General features: G+C 43.5%; 1 protein-coding gene across 4 annotated transcripts in view; it reads left to right on the plus strand.

Moving 5' to 3' along the window:
* Positions 1-22,656, plus strand: part of MINDY4 (MINDY lysine 48 deubiquitinase 4) — a 210,635-nt gene that overhangs the window by 152,732 nt on the left and 35,247 nt on the right. For all 4 annotated transcript variants that reach the window (XM_033931767.1, XM_033931765.1, XM_033931766.1 and 1 more), the window contains exons 14-15: positions 1,364-1,427; positions 3,995-4,156. In XM_033931767.1, coding sequence (XP_033787658.1) covers positions 1,364-1,427; positions 3,995-4,156 — 226 coding nt within the window. The remainder of the gene's footprint in view (positions 1-1,363; positions 1,428-3,994; positions 4,157-22,656) is intronic.

The raw sequence follows: 22,656 nt of genomic DNA on the forward strand, positions 1-22,656 counted from the left end.
TATGCAGCAGCAGCAGAAGCAGCATTTCCCTCCCCCCCTTTCCTGTGCAGGAGAGGCATTTCTCTTCCCCCTTCCCTCCCTCTCCCTTTCCCTGTGCAGCAGCAGCAGCATTTCCCTAGGGTCCTCTTTTCCATATGCAGCAGAGCATTTCTCTTTCCCCTCCCCTTCGGTTCCCTTCCTTGTGTAGCAGCAGCGTGTCTGGCCGGCTCCCAATCGATCGTTCGTTCAAAGCCGCGGGTGGCGTCTCCTTGCGAGATCCACGCCTGCGTCAGAAGCCTCTCTGATGTTGTGACGTCAGAGAGGCTTCCGATGCAGGAGTGGATAGCGCAAGGAGCCGCCATCCGCGGCTTTGTACGGATCGATCGACTTGAGCCGGCCAGACACGCTGCTGCTCCACAAGGGAAGGGGGAAGAGAAATGCGCGAGGAACCGCCGCCGCTTTACAGTTGATCATCGCATCCAGACCGTGGGCCGCAAAATAGCACCTGGAGAGCCACATGCGGCCCGCGGGCCGCGTGTTTGAGACCGCTGGACTAGATAGACCATATGGTCTTTATCTGCCTTCATTTTTCTGTGTTTCTACTGAAGGAAAAATTAGTGCATGACTATTAATATGAAAAAGAGGAAAATGAGCCATTTTACCCATTGGTAAAAATGGCCTTACTGGACAGAATGACTGCATAAGGGTGTTTTAAAGGCTACTTTTTAGTGCTATTTGGTAAAAGGGCCTCACAGGTTGTGAAATTTCCACTCACATATTTAGAACCCTGAGTGATGTGTCTTTTTTTTTTATGACTATATGTTGTTTTATAAAATGGCCTCTGCTGCTGATGTGCTCCGAACTACAGATGTAGTTCCTGCAGCCTTATAGGAGTTTTACCAAAGGGACTGTATTCCGCATGACTTCTGTAAAATACTCTGCAAATGCTGAACACCCTGACTTGATTTTTCTCTTTTTCTTTGTAGACTACCTATGTAAAATTGGACTTCATAGACAGAAGTTTAATTAACCTTTAAATATGTATAGAGGAGAGAGGGATATGATAGCTTTATTCAGATATTTCAAATGTGTAAATCTATGCTGGCCTGTGGTGAATGATATGTTCACTAGTAGTAATGCTCATTTAAAAAATGTATTTAGTTTTGGGTGCCCTTTATTGTTAATATGTATTCATAGCCTTTATAATTGGTGATCAAGTCAGTATTTTTTAAACAGAGCTTTAAAATAGAAATGTATCAGTAGATATTAATTTATCCCTAGCAGTGACTACAAAATGTAATCAAACATAGTTTATTCTGTTTATTTCTTTGTGCTTCCAAGTATGCAAATTGGAAGTTTTAAAGTTTCTGAAACTTTTTTCCAGAGTACGTAAGGATTTTGATGAGCCTACTAACTACTTGATTGGAAGTCATGGATACTGTACTCAGGTAGGTATTCTTCTATTTTAGAAGTGCTTTTTGTTTGCTGAATTCTGATTTACAGGACCATTAAAGACTCAAAATGGGAAATTTTCAGACTCCTCACTTACTTACACACTGGTCAATATTCATCTGGCTGTAGTCAGCACGTTTTAAAATGCTGACCATTATTGTCTAAGTTAGATCCGGATATTCATGTTGAGCCACGTGTGAAAACTGGCTGAAAGAATTGTTGCTGGATGTCCAAACTTTTGCAGGCCACAACCTATATTCAATCTGAACCTGCTTAAGATAGTTATGTGGGTCCCGACTAAATATCAGCTGAGACCTGCATAAGTCCATGTTAAATTTTCCCCTGATTCCTCTCACCAATTCAGTCCTCCTGTCCCGCCCCCTCCCCCCAAACAGCCCCCTCTGGGTCTACCTGTATCCCTGGTGGTCCAGTGGAAGTATCCTGGGCAGGAGCGATCCCCTCTCGATCCTGCCCCTGGTAGCCGAGTTAAAATGGCTGCTTCCAGCTCTAGCTGTGTTTTCATGGTACTACTGCTAGAGGTCAGGTTTCCATATAAGGGCACTGCCTGGTTAATACTTCAAAACTACCGCTAGTTCTCCCTATACAACCCCCCCAACAAAAATTGGGAGTCCCACTGGGCCTACTTTCAAAGTTCCTTGGTGTTTAGTGTAGTCACATAGGAGCAATCCCTAGTTTGGTGGTGTTGGGTTTCAAAATGGTGCCTATGATCCCTAGCAGTAGTTTAAAAGTGCTACCACTAGGGGTCATATTCCTTTATACCTTAAGTCTAAAGGAAAAGATAGTCTATCCCCAACAACTTCCCATTTGTGTAATCTGTTAAGGCAAGGTTGAGCCAAGGGGATGCATGACCACAGAGAGTCTGGGAACAAGATGCAGAAGAGCAATTAGAAACTCATAGTCGAGCTTAATTCTGGGAGAAATCTCTTTAATATCATTATCAAATTTATTAATACAAAACCTGTATTTTATTACACGTAGGGCCTTATGAACTCTTTATAAATTTACTAAACTGTCAGCTGACAATTTGGACAAATGCTAACTCTGTGGAATCTGGTTCCTCCCCATGTGAGGTCGATTAATGATTTATTGGGATTTTGGAAGACTGCAAAAACTTACTTATTTTAATTTCAGTACTTTTAGGCATTGTAATTTTTAGGCTGTCTTTTGTTTTATGATTTTAAATATATCTGTGGAATTGATATGAATGTAGTTCGACCCATTCTGGGCATCATTGGGAGGACAGGCTAAAAACTAGAACAAATGAACGAATAAATAATAACTTACCACACTTTGTTTTTAATTTTTTATTCTTTATTCGTTTTCAATCTTACATCAAGTGCACAAACAATAAAACAATACAATTAAACACATCACTTGACAATCTTTCTGATTTATCTTACAATACATAAAATTACCACCCTCCCATTGTTCCTCTATTATTTCCCCAATCAGAAAAATGTAAAATATACCTCCCTCCCCCCCAATCATTAGACGGTGTATATTACAACAGAAAATGGTGTTTACTCATTACAATAAGAAGTTAATGGCTCCCAAATTTTATTAAATGTCTTATTTAATTTTATTAAATGTCTTCCTTGTTGTATAGCTATTGCTCTTTCCATTTTATATATGTGACATAATGAGTTCCACCAGAAATTGTAATTGAGTCTACTGTAATTTTTCCAATTTCTTGTGATATGCTGAATGGCGACTCCTGTCAATATCAATAAAAGTTTATTGTTATGTGATGATAGTTGGCTCTTTTTCCTCATAGACATACCAAATAGTACTGTATCATAAGATAATGCCACATGCTTTTCCAATAAACAATTTACTTGATCCCAAATTGAGTTCCAAAAGGCTAAGATAAAGGGACAATAAAACAAAAGATGATCTAAAGTCCCTACTTCAAGATTAAAGTGCCAACATCTATTAGACTTTGAACTATTTAACTTTTGTAGTCTAACTGGGGTCCAAAACGCTCTATGCAGAAGAAAAAACCAAGTTTGTCTCATAGATGCAGACAATGTACATCTCATCCTTCAAGACCAAATTTGTGGCCATTGAGATGCTTACCACACTTGTTGCTCTTAACAATCTCTTAACAAGATATTTATCAAAGTATAGTTGGGAGATAGCTAGCTTAGGAATCGGCATTATTCAAGCAAAACAAAGTATTTGATAACTTGATTTCATTAGCAATTGCATGTATAACTTTTTTTAAATTTGAAATTTACAGAAATTTCACAATAAAAAAGTAAATCAAGGAAACAGAAATCAAGTACTATAAAAAAATACCCAAAATAAAGGAAAAAAAAAAAGAATTTGTAACTGATCTACATTGAGGGAAGTGCCAAGAATAATTAAACCACATATGAACAAGATCAAACATTAGAAAGAGGATCCCGGTGAACTTAAGACCTGTATATGTAATATATTCAGTATATTCTTGATATTTTTTTGTAAAACTGTTTAGAACTAATTTCCTCTTTAGTCTGTAAGACTGATGTAAAAAAGAATTAATCTTTTTTAATATCAACAGGAACTTGTAAATCTTCTTCTGACTGGTAAAGCTGTGTCTAACGTGTTCAATGATACAGTAGAGCTCAGTTCTGAAAATGGGTCTGCCACACTTTTAAAAGGCATTTCTGTTCGCAATGATATCGGCTTTTTATCTCGCTTTGAACACTACGATATATGTCAGGTATGTATTGGTTAACCATTAGACTATGGCACAGTGTATCACATTCATTTTTAATTAGTACATATGTGTCTGCTAAATTATTTGAATTGGCCGTAAAGTCATATTTAAAATAAGGATGTAGCTGTTGTATTTAATACCATGGAAAACCCACTTCTTAGCATGATTTTAGAGAGAATTTGGAAGCAACATAGCAACCATGTACTACCCCTTGTCTTAAAGCAGATTGTCCTTGCATAAGAAGAGTTCTGTTACATCTACACAGGAGTTCGTACATTAGGTGATCAATCCATTGCCATGAACTGGCTTTGTGGACATGTGTCAATCACAGCTTTCAGCACCTCCCTCATTCCTGGTGGAGTGGAGTGCCCCTTCAGTTTTTCCTTCTACGCACAGGGCTCGCAGGGCAAACTTTCAGGTGGACCTGTGGAGCCAGCCTGCTATGTACCAATTCAGGGCTTGAGATCCATTCTCCTGGGAGCCAGCTTGCCTTCTCAATTTTTCAGAGGCTTGAGTGCAGGCTGCAGGCTCCCTGTGTAACAATCCTCGGGGTATTTGCCCTGTGTATTTGTCCTCACCCACCCATCGTGCTCCAAGGTTGTGGGGGGGGTGGAGGTCTTGGTTGGGGTCAGTCCAACTGGCTGCCCGAAGATTTCCTCGTTTGGAGTTGTTTCTATGAAGTTCTGAGGCAGAAAGTCCTTTCCTTTCCTTCAAACTGCAAAGAAAGCTAACAGGCAGGCACCTTTACAGAATTGTAGGTACAGCCCTATGGGAAATCGGGGGGGGTGTCAAAATTCATTTTTGAAGGTTTCTGTGGTCAGGGTTCAGGTCGCCCACCTCCAAAACCCCTATTTCAGTGTTTTTATTTTTTCAAAAAAGTCTCCACTTTGAGCTAAAAAGCTCTCCACAATGGCAGGCTATGCTAAGGCTTCCCATTCTGGATATCCTTGCCTTTCTACAGGCTGATCTGGAAAAGGGCTTGCAGTGGCTTCCCTCAAGGTTACGGTGACCATACGTCCCGTTTTCAACTGGACAGTCCCGTTATTGGACCGACCATCCCGTTGTCCCGAGCCACTGCTTCGGGACTCCAAAATGTCCCGTTTTCAGGGACAGCGTCCCGAAGCTGTACGCGGGGACAAGGGGACGGTCGGTCCACTGCCAAACCCCTGTAGTGTTCTCCGCGCCTGGCTAATCCTGCTGTTACCGCCGATGCTCCTTCCCGAGCTGACTTCAGCATGCAAACTGAACCCACACTCTGGGCTCTAAAGTGTGCATGCTGGCTTCCCTTCTCTTCCCTCCGAAACCGTAAGTTACGTCCCAGGTGGAAGAGAAGAGAAGGGAAGCCGGCACGCACACGTTAGAGCCTTGGAGCAGGAGTTCACTACAGGCAGCGACGGAGGGAAGCTAAGCAAGAAAACAGAGGGAAGCGTACAACTTGATTCGGGCCTTCCTCGCTGCCGGGTCTGACTCCTGCCTACTTTCTGTTTCCGCGAAGGCAGGACCCGGCAACGAGGAAGGCCCAAAGCAAGGAAGAGCAGCAAGTTATAAGCTTCCCTCCATCGCTGACCTATGGAAGATAGGTCAGCGATGGAGGGAAGCTTGTGGCTCTGCCGATGGGAGGGGTGAGAAGAGAAATGATGCTGCTGCACCCAAGGGGGGGAGGGGGGAATAGAAAAGCTGCTGCTGCTGCACCCAAGGGGGGAAGGGGGGAATAGAAAAGCTGCTGCTGCTGCACCCAAGGGAGGAGGGGAGAGGGGAAGAGAAAAGCTGCTACTGCACCCAATTGGGGAGGGGAGAGGGGAAGAGAAGTGCTGCTGCTGCACCCAACTGGGAAGACAGAGGGAAAAAGGAAGACCAGGGAAGGGAGAGGAGAGGAGAGGAAAGAGATGCCAAGAGCATGGGAGGGAGGGAAAGGAAAGGAACTACCAGACCATGGAGTGGGGAGAGATGTCAGGGTATATGGGGGGAGGGGGAGGAGACAGATGCCAGACCAGGAGAAAGGAAGAAGAGATGCCAGATAATGGAGTGGGAGGGGGAGATGGAAGGAGAGGAGAGAGATCGGAAGCAGATAGAGATGCCAGACCATGGGGTGGAGTGGGAAGGAAGGAAGGAAAGGAGAAGAGGGAGATGCCAGAGCATAGGGGAGGGGGTGGAGACAAAGACTGGAAGGCAGTGATGGGGACATAGGAAGGAGGAACCGAGGACACTAAGGATATAGGAAAGGGCACTAAGGACATAGGAAGGAAGTACTGGGGGCACTAAGGACACAGGAAGGGGCAGTAAGGACATAGGAAGGAGGGAGGGAAGGATTAGAAAGAGACCATTGTTGGGTCTTGAGTGCAGAAAGAAAGAAATGAAAGAAAGGATGCACAGTCAGAAGGAAACGCAACAAGAGACTTATGAAATCACCAGACAGCAAAGGTAGGAAAAATGATTTTATTTTCAATTTAGTTATCAAAATGTGTCAGTTTTGAGAATTTATATCTGCTGTCTATATTTTGCACTATATTTATCTATTTTTCTATAGTTACTGAGGTGACATTGCATATTTTAAAGTCATTTGCCTTGACATCTTTGAAACCCCCAAATATAAATAATAATTAACATTTTCTTTGCGTATAGTGTGCTTTGTAGTTTTTTTTTAATTTTAATGTTACCATTATGAATTAATATGAAGATATGTGTACATGAAAAATGAATGGAAGAAATTGGGGGTGGGATTGGGGGCGGGGCTAGGGTGGGATTGGGGGCGGGACTGAGAATTAATAGATATCCCCGTTTGATGGAAAAAATAAATGGTCACCTTACTCAAGGTGTAAGTGGCAGGCTTCTCATGCTTCCAGGCACAAGGAGGTAAGGTTCAAGTTTAAGTTTTAATAAAATTTGATAAAATCACTTCTCTACACTTCTAAGCGAATTGCAATAAAATATATCGGGGATTAAAAAATACAACACAGATAAAACTAAAACTAGGATAATTTGACTAAACGGGAAATGTAACATAAAGGGTATGAAATACAATTATAAAAGAAAAGAAGAACATTTAAAGGAAGAACAATAGGGACGGGATGTGACCAAATTCTTAAGAGGTGTGCAGCCTCCACTCATTCAACCCTTTCTGTCTTGGAATCTTAACATTGTTCTCAAAGGTATCACAAAAGCTCCATGTGAGCCACTGCAGGAAACATCCATCTTGGATCTTACAGTGAAGACTGTGTTCCTGATGGCAATCGTCTCAGCAAGATGAATGTCAGAATTGCAATCTCTCTCTCCTGCAGAGAGCCCTTTTTCAGGATCATGGAGGCTGGCTTAGCTCTCCATACTGTTCCTTCCTTCCTTCCAAAGGTTGTATTAGATTTCCACATCAACCAAGAGGTTCGTCTGCCTGCCTTTCAACCCTCAGGCTCAGGTAAGCAGAATAGGATTTTACAGAAACTGGATGTGCGAAGAGTTTTACTACACTACCTGGAAAAGACCAATGAATTTCGCCTTTCAGACCATCTGTTTTTGCTAACCAGCCATCATATCCTCAAAGAGACACCAACCATGGTATAATGACAAACTAATTCTTCTCCGCCGACAACTTCGTTCATCTGAAAATAAATGGCGAAAAACACACCTTAATATTCATCTTATTCAATTCAAAGAAAAAGCTATTCACTACAAAACTACTATTCAACAAACAAAAAAAGAATATTATTCAAAACTTATCTCCTCTACTCGTAACTCTTCTATTCTTTTCAATATCGCCCATTCTCTTTCAAAATATTCCAAAAATAAAAAACAAAACTCTCATACTTTAACTTCTCCTTCTGCAGACGAACTATCTCTATTTTTTGATACAAAAATTAAAGACATTAGATCTCATCTCGGAACATCTATACTTACCCCCCCCCACTCAAACTATCAACCCTCCTACCCAACTTTCTTTTAGCTCTCTCAGTCATTTCAAGATGCCCTCACTATCACAACTTTTTCTTACAATACAATCTTTAAACTCTCCTAATAATCTCTTAGAGAGCATTCACCCATTCTTACTTAAAAAATTCTATTCCTTCTTCGGCCCTTTCATCTGGGAAATGATTTCAAAATCTCTTTCAGAAAGCACAGTACCCAACACTTGGAAATCTGCACTCGTCTTCCCAAAACTTAAACAATACAACTCAGATCCTTCTCTCCCTAAAAACTATCGCCCTATCGCTAATCTTCCCTTACTCTCCAAAATTACGGAAAAAATCATTCACTCCCAATTAACCGACTTTCTCGAAAAAACTCATGCATTACACCCTTGTCAAACAGGCTTTCGCTCTTCACATTCCACAGAACTATCTTTACTTGGCCTTATTTCAACCATACAATACTACCATGAACACCAAAAATCTGTCATCCTAATTTCTCTAGACCTCTCCTCAGCTTTTGACACTATTGATCATTCTCTTCTTATCTCAAGATTAAAAGATTGCCGCATTTCAGATTCAGCACTTTCCTGGTTCTTATCTTACTTTCAGAAACGCAGCTCTAAAGTCTGGGTAAAAAACGAAATTTCTTCAACTATATTTCAAACTTTCGGAGTGCCACAAGGTTCAATATTATCACCATTATTATTCAATGTATTCCTTTCTCCTCTCCTTACATTAGCCCAATCGATAGGATTCACCATTTTTGCCTATGCAGACGATATTCAACTTCTTCACCCTATTAATATCACTAACACCTCTGACATAAAAGACATAAATAATAAACTGGATAACATAAACGAATGGCTATACACAAATAAACTTTCACTTAACATTGACAAATCTTGTGGGCTACTACTCCCGATCAAAAAATCTGAATCATTACCAGGAACTATCTCTATCAAATCTGTCCCACTACACATGGAAACTAAAATTAAACTACTTGGCGTTATCATTGATAGAGATCTCTCTTTTCACGAACATATTAGCTCCGTAGTAAAAGTCTGCTTCTATAAACTTCGCATCATCAGATCATTAATATCCATTCTAAATACTGACTCTATTACTATATTAACCCACTCTTTAGTAATTTCTCACTTAGACTACTGCAACTCGCTCCTCAATGGCCTTCCACAAAAAGAATTACGACGCCTTCAACTGATACAAAATACCGCAATAAAACTTATCTACAAAAAAACCAAATACGATCATGTCACTCCTCTCTTAAAGGAAGCCCACTGGCTTCCAATTTCTTATCGTATCACTTACAAAATTATTCTACTTACTTTCAAAATCAAACTCTTACATCAACCTACATTCCTCGATAAACTTCTTATTCCTCAAAGTTCCACTCGTACATTAAGATCATCAGACCAAAAACTTCTCTATATTCCATCTCTTAAAGATTTTTATTATACACGCAAAACAAACTTCGCTATAACAGCCCCTACCTTATGGAACTCACTCCCACAATACCTCCGCGACGAACAACAACTAGTCAAATTCAAGATCAATCTAAAGACTTTCTTATTTCGAGATGCTTTTAATCAAACCTAAAAGCATCTCCTCTCTCTTCCTTCGGTCAGCAAACTTCCATTATCTTAATGTTCCCCTCCCTTTTGTTCAATCCTCCCCCCCACTCTCTCCTTTTCATCTATACAATGTAACTTTTTCCCCTTCCGCTGTTACTGCCCTCACACTCCAGTTCGTCAAGTCTTTGTCATTTATGTTTAACTTAAGACATCTTTTTGCACATACTGCTACTTTTAATGCTTTTTTTTTAATAATTTTATTGTAAACCGGCCAGACAATTGTTTGATGGTCGGGATATTAAAAACCAATAAACTTGGAAACTTGGAAACTTCAGACAGGGCCTCTATAGCCAGATGAATTCGCATGGCCATTTCGTCGGCATGCATCGCTTGTGGCAAGCAGCCGCCAATTTCTTTTAAGGCGCACTCGACCAGGAGTGTCACATCTTCATAGGCAGAGTCTTGAGCATTTCCTCCTACAGAGATTTAAAGAGTAGCTACCTGATTACTCTTTACATCTTCATGAGGTTTTATAGAGTGGATGTGGCAGCTCGAGAGGACACCGCCTTTGGGTCCTCAATCTCGTGGGCAGGCTCCTCTGTCTCACCCTAGACATCAGCCATTGCTTTGGTATGAGAGGATTATGTTCTTCACCTGGATAATATTTTTTTCTGTTAATCTTCATAGGAGTCCATACAGCCCACCCTCAGTATATTTATTTATTTAATTTGTTTTCTATCCCATTGTCCCCAAAGAGCTCAGTCCGGGTTACGGGTTAAACATACATAATTTCAGTACAAGTTTGTGATACAAGTTTTTATCCTAACTTGTTACATACTAGGGTCTAATATTAATATACATAATATACAGTTTACTGGTTGCAATTTCCCATAGTTATTCTTACAATGTAAGGTTTTCAGTACAAGTTTTTCCTAATTTGACACACTGATCATTTACAGGTTAGTTTTACAATACAAGTTTTCAGTATGTGACATATACTGGTTCTGGTATCAATATACATTTCTTTGTAGTCCATCAGTCAAAAGCAGGGGTTTAGATGAAGAGGTATGTTTTTACAGCTTTTCTAAAGCTGAGGAGTCCTATTTGAGTATATCCTATTTCGCCTGCTTTCTGCCTTGGATATTTCTAGACTCCAGGCCTGGAGTTCTTCTCCTGTCAGCCAGATGACTAAGCGTAAAGAAATCCTGTACAAGTAAGTGAATTGTTTAGCCTCTGGCTCCTTTGATGTTAGTGCTTGTTGTACATAGCAGGTTGGTTCACTGTTGCTGTTATGTTATAAATTCCTGTTGAAAATTGTTCTTTGTTTTCTAAGTTGCTGAGCAGAGCAGAAATGTATGATGTCTGTGAGGAAGTTCCCCATACCCCTCCTTCTTTCTATTCTATTCCAGTGAAGATCAATTGCTTTGGAACAGAGAATGACATGGGGAAAAAATTTGTCCCCGTCCCCGTCCCCATGAGTTCAGTCCCCATACCCGCTAGCTCGGTCCCAGTCCCTGCCCCATCCCCATGAGCTCGGTCACCGCGCCCACCCATCCCCGTAAACTATCTGATCCCATCCATAGAAGCCTCGAATAGATTTATACTGAATTTATTTTATTAAAGTATAAAAAGAAACAATATTCTGTACCATTGTCATTTTATTAGCACAAATAATATAGAGCAAGGATCAACAAAACCCCTGTCTCCCCCCTCCCCTTCACAAATATCCCCTCCACTATCAAGAAAACTGAAGTCAAATTACTACATCATGCTACATAGAAAAATCAAGCTAACAGAATACTACAATCACACATGGCAAGATTAGTGTTAGGGGAGTGCAACTAGGGCAACTACTCCCCTGGTCAGAGAGCCCTAAGCCAGCTGAAAGCTAATGAAGTACAGCCTGGGCTTTGCAGTCCCCAGTTATGTCTAACATCAGCTCTAGCAGGACACATATTTCAAATCTGATATTCTAATCACAAAATAGAAAATAATTTTTTTCTACCTTTTTTTTTGTCTGGTCATTTTATTCTTCACATCACATTAGTCTTAGGCTCTGATTTCTATTTCTGTCTACTCTTAACTCACTTGCCAGAGTTTCCTGACCATTTGCCAGGTCTTCTTTCTCCATGCTCACCATTCATCTTCCATCTCTGTATATGTTTCTCCCCCCCCCCCCCCCCATGTTCAGCAAGCATCTCCCTTCTCTCTCGCCAATACTTCCCTTTCTAGTATTTCCCTTGTGCCCATTTCCCTGCCTTCATCAACTCACTATTCTATGATCCCCTCCTCCTGTTTAGAGTATCAGTCCTCTATATCCATATGTCCCCCCTGTCTAGCATCTTCCTTCTGCGTTCTTATTCTCTTCCATGTCTAGCCATCTTCTCTCTATGTCCATATACCCTTCCATGTCTAGCATTACCCCTCTGTGTCCATATACCACCCCCAGGCAGATACAGCATTCCCCTTTTTGTCCCTGTTTTTATGCTCCCATCCATGCCCACCATCTCCCCTCTTTTTGTATATCTCCCTGTGTCCAGCTTCTCCCCTCTCTTACTCCCTTACACCAACATGTCTCTCACACATTCTCTTTCCTCCCTCCCTCCGCTATTTTCAATATTTCACTCACTTTTCCTTTATCCCCTTGGTTCAGCTTTTCTCTTTCCCTTTCCTTCACTCTGTTCCTCCCTGCAGGTCCTGAACCTCATTCCCTTCCCTCTAGCCCCCTTCCCATGGGTCCAACACCTCTATCCCCCTCCCTTTAGCATCCAGGTGTTGGTCTGGCACTTCTCCCTTCCCTCCAGCTACACACAACCCTCCACATGGGCCCAGCACTTGTTTCCCTTCCCCCCAATCCCCTAACCAGATACAGCAACTGTCTCCCTTCCCTTCAGCTCCAGCCGGTCCAATAGCTCAAGCAACTCCCTCCCCCCTTCACGTGTGGAGCAGCAACCCCCCCACCTCCTGAGTTCAGCAACCCCCTCCCTATCGTGGGTCCCACAGCCCCCCACCCTATTACCCTCCCTCCCTCGCTCCCAATGGTGGGCGTCAAAAATAACAAGTAAAACAACCAGCAACTCTCCCGAGTTGGCTCCTTCGCACCTCCCGGGGAGGGCCTACCAGCCTGTTAGAAGCTTCCTGCACTCAGGGCTGCTCCGACTGGAACCTTCTTGCCGCTGAGTCCCTCCAGCCAGAAGTTACATCATAAGGAGGGACTTGGCGGGAAGAAGGTTCCGGTTGGAGCAGCCCCGAGTGCAGGAAGCTTCTAACAGGCTGGTGTAGAACCATCCCGGGAAGTACAAAGGGGCGGACCCAGGAGAGTCGCAGGTTTGTTGTTTTGTTTTTGCCCCCCCCCCATCGTGAGGGTGGGAGGCTGTTGGACCCATGATAGAGAAGGGAGCTGCTGGGGGGAACTGCTGCTGTACCTGCAATCTCGAAGGGGGCTGCTGGACGTGTGATCGTGAGGAGGGCTGCTGACTGGGAGGGGTGGGCAGGAAGCCAGCTCACGGCAGATACAGTACTTTACTGTGGGGACAAGGCCTCTCCTTCTTGCCAAAAGCCTCAAGTTTTCACATTAACCAAGAAGTACAGTGGCCTGCTTTCACGCCCTCGTTTTGAAGGTGCTGGATGTTCGCAGTGTTGTTGCTTGTTATCTGCAAGTGATGAATGAATTATGACTGTCAGATCATCTCTTTGTGCTGGCAGGTATTAGCCGCCAGGGCAGGCCGCCTTTTAAAGTGACCATTTCTAGATGGATTCACACGGCCATTTCTTTGGCATATATCAGAAATGGAAAGCAACCTCCAGTTTCCTTAAAGGCACATTCCACTAGGAGCGTAGCATCCTCCTAGGTGGAGTTCAGAACAGTTTCCCTTGAAGAAATTTGTAGAGTGCCCACATGGTTCTCCTTCCATACTTTCACAAAGTTTTATAGGGTTGATGTAGCAACCAAATTGGATAACACGTTCTGTTCTTTAGTACTTTCAGTAGGCTCATCTGTGAAGACAGTTTGATATCATTGGGGTCATGTAATATTGAGGCAGTAGAGAGGAGTCGCAGGTAGAATATGATGACAAAAATGTAAATATCCATTCATAAGTTATAAATATGAAAATGCTTTTCAAAATTACTGTGATAAAACAGGATTTTCGGTGTAAGACTGAAATTTTCTTTCCCACCCTTTAAAACCTAAGTAAAAAAAAAAAGTACCCAGAAGTAATACGGAGTCAGACACAAATGACTATGGGCAGCTGTTCAGTGTGAAACTGGATGATATAAAAAAATGTATGCCTGATCCCAAGGTCATTTGGATTTACAGTCAGGGAGTTTATTTCTGAAATGGATGGCTAGATAGCAGCAACTAGTGATAAATATATTAATAATGATGAATCTGAAATATCTCTTAGGGCTCCTTTTACTAAGCTGCGCTAGACACTAATGCCTCCCTTGAGCTGGCAGTAGTTTCCCTGCGTAGCGTGGGGGTTAACGCGTGCTAATCTGCAGCGCACGCTAAAAATTCTACCGCAGATTAGTAAAAGGAGCCCTTAGTGTTTGTGCAGGGGAGGGCCTGAATGATCAGAAGCATATTTTTGGGTTGTTTATTAGGGGGCGGTATTAGTTTTTGAGACTTAGAGTTGTGTGTAGAGTATGTCAGTATTGTGCGTAATTGCATGTGCTTGTGTGAGGAGAGAGTGGATGGGCCTGACCATGTATATTTGGGGGAATTTGTTGAGAAGTGTGAGAGGAGACTGTTTGAAATGTGTGTTTGGTTTTTTTTATAATCTTTATTTATTTTTTTCAGCTTACACAAAGTGCAACAATTATACATTCAAAAATACCAAAGAACAGCACTTACATACTTGCAAATTAACTGTAACAAATTACCCATCCCTTCCCCCCACCCCAACCTTCCCATCCCTCCCTACCTGGATGTGTGTATCTGTTAACTAAAGTTTTTAATCATTCCGTTGTTTAACATATGACTCCAATGGACTCCAAATAACTTTAAAAATCTTACTGTTCCCAGATTGTTCCGCTAGCATCCTTTCATATCCTCTATAATAAAACCCTAAGCGCGCATATGCACTGCCTGCCTTCTGCCCCGCTATCCAATGCCGGCTGACTTCCTGCGCTGCCACTGCCGGGACACCTCTTTGTACCCCCCCCCGGGCCAGCAAATGCAGCAGCCACGATTTCATCTTACAGCCGTGGAGCATTTGCTAGGCCGGCCAACTTCACTAATGCGAGGTGGGCCAGCCTAGCAAAAGCCCCGAGGCTGCCCAGGCTAGCGGATGCTGGACAGGGGGAGCAGGGAAAGGAGAAGGGGGTACTACTGGACAGGAGGAGCAGGGAGGGGTGCTGCTGGACAGGGGGGGAGGTAAAAGGAAGGGAAAAGGGCTGCTGTTGGACAGGGGGAGCAGTGAAAGGGGTGCTTCTGGACAGGTATTGATGGACAGGGGGAGCAGGGAAGAGGTGCTGCTGGACAGGGGGAGCAGTGAAGAGGTGCTGCTGGACAGGGGGGAGTTAAAAGGAAGGTAGAAGGGCTACTGCTGGACAGGAGGAGCAGGGATGGGGTGCTGCTGTACACGGGGGAGGTAAAAGGAAGGGAGAAGGGCTACTGCTGGACAGGGGGAGCAGGCAAGAGGTGGTGGTGGACAGCCGAGGAAAGAGAGAGACGGAAAGACAGACAGACAGCGGCCAAGGAGAGAGAAAGAAAGAAAGATAGACACACACATCTATTCTAGCACCCGTTAATGTAATGGGCTTAAAGACTAGTCTATAATATAAACAGTGTTTCCCACCAAAAAGAAAAGTTCAACCTATTCCAATTTTTCCAATTTCTAGTTATTAATTGCATGGCCATCTTTGTCATAATAATAATAAACCTATTTTTATATTTGTCAATTGGACTATTAAGTTTCAACAATGTCCCAAATAAAACCATGTCATACGACAATGGAATAGACACCTAATACCCCTAATAAATTAATTTTGCCTCAAATTGACTTTCAACAGTTGAGTATCAACGGGCAATAAAATAAGATGATTCATTGTCCCTACTTCAAATTGACAGTGCCAGCATCTATTAGATTTTATCTAATTTTTGCAAACAAACAGGAGTCCAAAATATTCTGTAAAACAAAAAAACCCGTTTGTCTCATAGATGCTGATGCTGTACATCTGATTCTCCAAGTCCAAATCCGTGACCATTGCGTAGCAGAAATATTCTGCTTTGTTTCTATACTCCAAATGTCTCTTAAGCTTGTTATAGATTTTAGATTTTTTTCTCTAAATATTCAGATAATAATTTGTACCACTTAGTGGCCTGATGTCCTTGAAAATCTACCTGGAAACATAGGCCTGGCAGACTATACAGACTTTTTAAATTATGCCATTCAGGGATTAAAAACTGGCTGTCAGATAGGAAACAGAGAGTGGGAGTAAATGGACAATACTCTTACTAGAAAAGCATCACCAGTGGAGTGCCGCAGTTTCTCTTTATTGACAACCACCGAATCAGGGAAACAAGGGACAGCAGACAGGTTACAGGGAGAGGAAGCACCCAGGGTTTTTTTTTTCTTTTTTGGGGACTGGAGGAAGGAAAAAGAGAGAGATAGAGGAGGGAGGGAGGGGAGGAGGGATGGGTGCAGAGTCTGACAGGAGGGGAGTCTGAGAGGGGGAAGGGGAAGAGGCTGGCTGCAGAATCTGACGGAGGGAAGGGGGGCTGGGTGCAGAGTCAACAGGGAGGGGAGGGGGCTGGGTGCAGTGCCTGACGGGGAGAGGGAATGGGGCTGGGTGCAGAGTCTGACAGGAGGGGAGGGGAGTTTGACAAGGGGGAGGAAAGGAGGCTGACTGCAGAGTCTGACAGGGAGGGGAGGGGGGCTGCATGCAGAATTTGACAGGGAGGAAGGGAAGGAGGCTGGGTGCAAAGCCTGACCGGGGGGGGGGGGGTTGAGAGAAGGGGGAGTGAGGGAAGGGAGCTGGGTGCAGAGCTGGGAAGGGGGCTGGGTGCAGAGCCTGACAGAGGGGGGAGGGAAGAGGCTGGGTGCAGGCAGTTGTGAAGACAGATACTGCACATAATGGGAGAGAGTTGGGAAGGACATAGGTGTGTGACGTGAGAGGGAAAGAGAGATGATGTATATGGAGAAAGGAAGAAAGAGGAAGAATTGTTGGACATGATAGTGGTGGAGGTGATAAAGGGAGAAATGTTACACTGGGAGGGAAGAGAGATGACTCAAAGAATGGAGAGATGTCCGACCACTGGAATGGGAAGGAGAGAGAGATGCCAGACCACAGAATGAAAGGGAAGGAGGGGAGAGAGAGATGTTAGACCTCAGGAAGAGGGAGGGAATGAGAGGAGAAAGATGCCAGACCATATGAGGGGAGGGGGTTTGGAAGGGGGAAGACAGAGATATCTGACCATGGGAGAGGGATGAAATGCTGCTTAGGGATGGAGGGAAAGGGGAGACAAAGGGAGGAGATGGTGCACAGCAATGGGTGCAGCAGGGAATAAATAAGAAGAAATGCTTCTTATGGATAGATAAGAGTAGGGGAGAAGAAAGAGGGAGGAGATGATACATATGGATAGATGGCAAGGGAAGGCATTGAAAAGTACATTTTGAGAAGAAAGTTGAATGTTAATTCTAAAAATGGATATATGGCAGAAAGTGAAGGAGAGAAAAACAGCAAATGGATAAGGTGGCCCTGCAGTTAAAAGCACAGACAGAAGGAAGAGCAGCCAGAGACTGGGAAAGATAGTTTGAAAATCAAAATCACCACACAACAAAGGTAGGGGAAATGATTTTATTTTCAATTTAGTGATTGAATTGTGCTAATTTTGGGAATTTGCATCTGCTATCTATATTTTGCACTGTTCAGGAAGAAATTCATTTGTTTCTATTTCTCTGGGGTTGTACTGCATGTGGAGTGTTGAATCTTAGGGTTTCGTTTATATATATATATTAATACTTTTAGTTTGTGGTCCCTTATTTGCATGAGAGTTATCTGTGTTTTAGTAGGAATGAATGTTGAGAAGCATACATACAATGTGCTTTGTATAGTTTAATTTTGTGGTTAACCATTATGTATTGTTAATAAGATTATATTGTGTGTGTAGATGAAACATGAATGGAAAAAAATGATATTACAATTAGTACTATTATGGAAGGCAGGGGCGGAGCCTGTGGACCCCCCCCCCCCCCAAACACAAAGCATTCCGCTGCCTATGCTTACACACACACTGCACCAGTATCAGCCATCATTGAAACTTCTAGAAAACCTTCTACACAATGGTTTTTTTGCTTTAAGTGGACTCGCTTCACAGTCTGGTGTAATCTCAACTTGTTAGATCCAATCACTTATTCTCTCCCATCGGTTCTGTACTATCTTCTACACCTTTCCAACTCTGGTCTCAAAACTACTTCAGTCAAAGTTCCTCTCAGTGCTTTTACAGCTTTTCATTCACTTCTAGATAAAAAGCCATTATCTGTACATCACTTAGTTTCCAGATTCATTAAAGGCCTTTTTCATACAAAAACACCAATTGAGCCTCCTTCAGCTTCTTGGGATCTTAATGTTATCCTTTCCTCTCCGATAAAACCACCATTTGAACCACTTTCAACATCATCTCTCAAGTTTCTAATTTGGAAAGTGGCATTTCTCCTCTGTATCACATTGGCATGCCGAGTCAGTGAGCTTCAAGTACTTGTGTCAGATCCACCTTATACAACTTTCTACCATGACAGTGGTTCTTTACACACATCCCAAGTTCCTCCCAAAAGTTATCTCAGCATTTCATCTGAATCCATAGTTCTTCCTGCCTTCTTTCCAAGACCACTTTCTCATCCTGGTGAAGTAGCACTCTATACATCGGACTGTAAACATGATCTTGCATATTATATGGATTGCACCAAACATCATAGAACATTCACTTAACTATTCATTTCATTCAATCCAAACAGATTCAGAGTTCCTGTCACCAAGAGAACCCTCTCACTTTGGCTGATGGACTCTTTCTTTCTTTTTTTCTTTCTTTTTTTTTTTTTAATAAACTTTATTGATTTTCAGATCTGGAACAGTGCTTTCAAATTATACATACAGTTATCATCAGAGATAGCACTTACAATCAATCAGAAATTAATACAAAATAATTATCCCCTCCCTCCCCCTCTAGTTTGAGAACAAAAAGAAATGCTTTAAATTATATATGAAATTAAAATCCCAGATAACACTTAACATAGTAACATAGTAGATGATGGCAGATAAAGACCCGAATGGTCCATCCAGTCTACCCAACCTGATTAAATTTAATTTTTTTTTAATTTTTTCTTCTTAGCTATTTCTGGGCAAGAATCCAAAGCTCTACCCGGTACTGTGCTTGGGTTCCAACTGCCGAAATCTCCATCAAAACCTACTCCAGCCCATCTACACCCTCCCAGCCATTGAAGTCCTCTCCAGCCCATCCTCCCCCAAATGGCCATATACAGACACAGACCATGCAAGTCTGCCCAGTACTGGACTTAGTTCAATATTGAATATTATTTTCTGATTCTAGATCCTCTGTGTTCATCCCACGCTTCTTTGAACTCAGTCACCATTTTCCTCTCCACCACCTCTCTCGGGAGCGCATTCCAGGCATCCACCACCCTTTCTATAAAGAAGAATTTCCTTATTTTGCTTTTGAATCTACCACCCCATAACCTCAAATTATGTCCTCTGGTTTTACCATTTTCCTTTTTTCTGGAAAAGATTTTGTTCTATGTTAATACCCATCAAGTATTTGAACATCTGAATCATATCTCCCCTTTCCCTCCTTTCCTCTAGGGCAGCGATGGCGAACCTATGGCACGCGTGCCAGCTGTGGCACGCGAAGGCCTTGCAGCTGGCACGCGGGAAGGTCCGCAATAGAGAGCTGCACGGGTCGCGGGGATCCCGTGGGGACGCCTCCTAGGGTCGCGGGGTTCCTGCGGGCTGGATGTACTAAGTCACGCGGCTTTTCTCCTACCTGCTCTGCTTGCAGCACAGAGCCGAACGTAAGTCTTCCCGACGTCAGCGCTGACGTCGGAGGGGAGGGAGGGCTTAAACAAAGCCCTCCCTCCCTCCGAGATCAGCGCTGACGTCGGGAAGTCTTCCGTTCGGCTCTGTACTGCAGGCAGGGTAGGTAAGGAGGAGTAGCCTCGCGGCTCGAGTGGCTACCAAGGGAGGGGGCGGTCCGCCCCACCCCGCCCCGTCCCGTGTGCAGCACAGCCGGCCAGGTCCCCTTACTTTTGTGGAGCTAACCCGACCGACCGACAACAGCCCTGGTCCGACAAACCTCCCTGCCCTTAACCGCGAATCTAAATTACCTTCTTACAGCAGCTGTAAGAAGGAAATTTAGATTCGCTGTTAAGGGCAGGGAGGTTTGTCAGACCGGGGCTGTTGTCGGTCTGTCGGTCGCGGAAGCACCACAAAAGTAAGGGGACCTGGCCGGCTGTGCTGCACCCGGGGCGGGAGAGAAGGAGGGGGGAGAAGGACGCTGAAAGCACTGGGGAAGACAAAGGGGTGAAGAAGGACGCTGAAAGGCCATGGGGAAGACGGGGTGGGGGGGAAGGACACTGAAAGCATTTGTGGAAGACAGAAGGGGAGAAGGACGCTGACAGGACATAGGGAAGATGGGGGGGGGAGAAGGACGCTGAAAGCACATGGGGAAGACAAAGGGGTGGAGAAGGACGCTGAAAGGACATGGGGAAGATGGGGGGTGGGGTGGAGAAGGATGCTGAAAGGCCATGGGGAAGACGGGGGGGTGGAGAAGGACGCTGACAGGACATGAGGAAGATGGGGGGGAGGAGGACGCTGAAAGGAAATGGGGAAGAGAGAGTGGGGAGAAGACGCTGGCAGGGAAGAAGACAGAGATGCCAGACTATGGGGGGAGTGGAGGGAAGAAGATGGGTGCCAGACCAATTTGGAAGGGGGGAGAAAGAGAGAGGCACAGTAACAGAGCAAATGGAAGACGCAGAAGGAAGAGAGACAGTGGATGGAAGGAACTGAATGAGAACATGAGGAAAGCAGAAACCAGGCAACAAAGGTAGGAAAAGAATTCTATTTCTTTTTTTCTTGCTTCAGGATAAAGTAGTATATTAGTTGTGTTGATAAAAATTTATAAACAAAAGAGGCTCTGGTAGAAACCCGTTTACAAAGTGTGTATTCTTCCCAATTAATATTTCCAAATTAATAAAGTCTTTTTGCTTATTTGTAAATGGGTTTCTACCAGAGCCTTTAATTCAGTAGCATAATTAAATGAAATAACTATTTCTGAAGTTTATAGGGACGGGCGGGAATGGAGGGGATGCCTCACGGGGACGGGCGGGGACGAAGGACATTCCTCGCGGGGACGGGTGGGGACGGAGGGATTCCTCACGGGGACGGGTGGGATTCCTCACGGGGATGGGTGGGGACGGGTGAGACTTTGGCGGGGACGGGTGGGGACGGGTGGGATTTCTGTCCCCGCGCAACTCTCTAGTCCACAATTAAGATATGCGGTGCGGCGGGAGGCGAGGGTGCCGGTGTCTGCTTTGCAGCTCACCTGGCAACAGGGCCGAACTGGCCATTGGGAGGACCGGGCATTGTCCCGGTGGGCCGCAGCCCATCCTCCTGTGCTGGCTGCAGTCCTGTGAGTGGATGTTTAGCCTGCCTGTCTTCCCCTTAGTATCCTATGAGCCAGGCAGTGTGTGAGGGGGAAGTGGGGGGAGGAAGAGAAGCTTCATACTGAGTCTGTCACAGGAACTCAGTGAGGCTGTAGTGTGACTCCACATGTGACATCTGTAATCAGGAACAGTTCCTAGTGCTCCCATGCTAGAGAGGTGAGGATATGGGGGGAAGTTAATGTGTCTAATAATGTGCTCCTCTGTAAAAACCTCTGTATCTTCCATGGGGGACATGCTAAATTCGATGAAATAAAAAAGCTGCTTATGATGATTGCATAGAGAAGTTCAGTAAGCTGAGAGGAGGGCTGGGCTCTCTGTGAACAACCAACACACTAATCCTCTGCGCTGTACCTTATGGAAAACTCAATATAGCAAAAAACAGTAAAGTGTATATGTGGCCCTTCACAGTGCTTTTGTAAACATCATAATAAAATAACAAAGGCTCCAATAATGAAAAATAAAAGTCCTTTTCCCATACACTCAGGTTGCACAAGTCCGGTTTTCACCCGGACAGTATATTTTTTGACCAAAACGGATGTCTACAATTAGTAAAATTCCCCAATCACATATTTTTTTATGGGGACGGATTTGTATACAGCACTTCATTAGATTTTTTTTATTATACAAATTTTATCTTTTTGTAGACTTGAAGTCTTGAACAAAGAAAATGAGTACAGCAAAAAAAGCAAAAACAGATAGTGGAAGACCATCCCAAGAGGCCTGGACAGAGTACATATGGAGTGATTGAATGCAGTGGGAAAGCATTGTGTATTATGTGTAATGAAAGTGTTGTGTCTCGCACATCAAGTGTCAAACGTCACTTTGAGACCAACCATAACAGTGTTGCTGAACTTGGTTTAGCTCAAAGAAAAGAGTTCCTTGTAGGAAAATTAAAGAAATATCACTCCCAGTCTCTTAGTTTTAGCAACTATCTTTCAAAAACTAATCATCTTACAGTTGCCAGCTTTCAAATTTCACTGTGCATGGCAAAACATGGTAAGCCCCTCTCTGATGGAGATTTTATCAAAAAGGCAATTTTGGCTGGGAGTAATTCACTCTTCCATGATTTCCAAAACAAGGATAAAATTGTGCAGCGCATCTCTGAGATGCCGCTAAGCAGAAATACTGCAAAAGATAGGGTTCTGCGAATGGCTGCTGATGTTAGTCAACAGCTTACTTGCGACTTACAAAAAGCACCCTTCTACTCCATGTGCTTGGATGAAAGTACAGATATTACTAACCATGCAAGACTAGCGCTCATTTTGCGTTATGCTACTGGTGACATCATGAGAGAAGAGCTGGTAAAACTGCTGTCTTTGCCTGGAAGAACACAA

Source organism: Geotrypetes seraphini, chromosome 2 (assembly GCF_902459505.1).
Source record: "Geotrypetes seraphini chromosome 2, aGeoSer1.1, whole genome shotgun sequence".
In the NCBI taxonomy this organism is placed as follows: domain Eukaryota; kingdom Metazoa; phylum Chordata; class Amphibia; order Gymnophiona; family Dermophiidae; genus Geotrypetes; species Geotrypetes seraphini.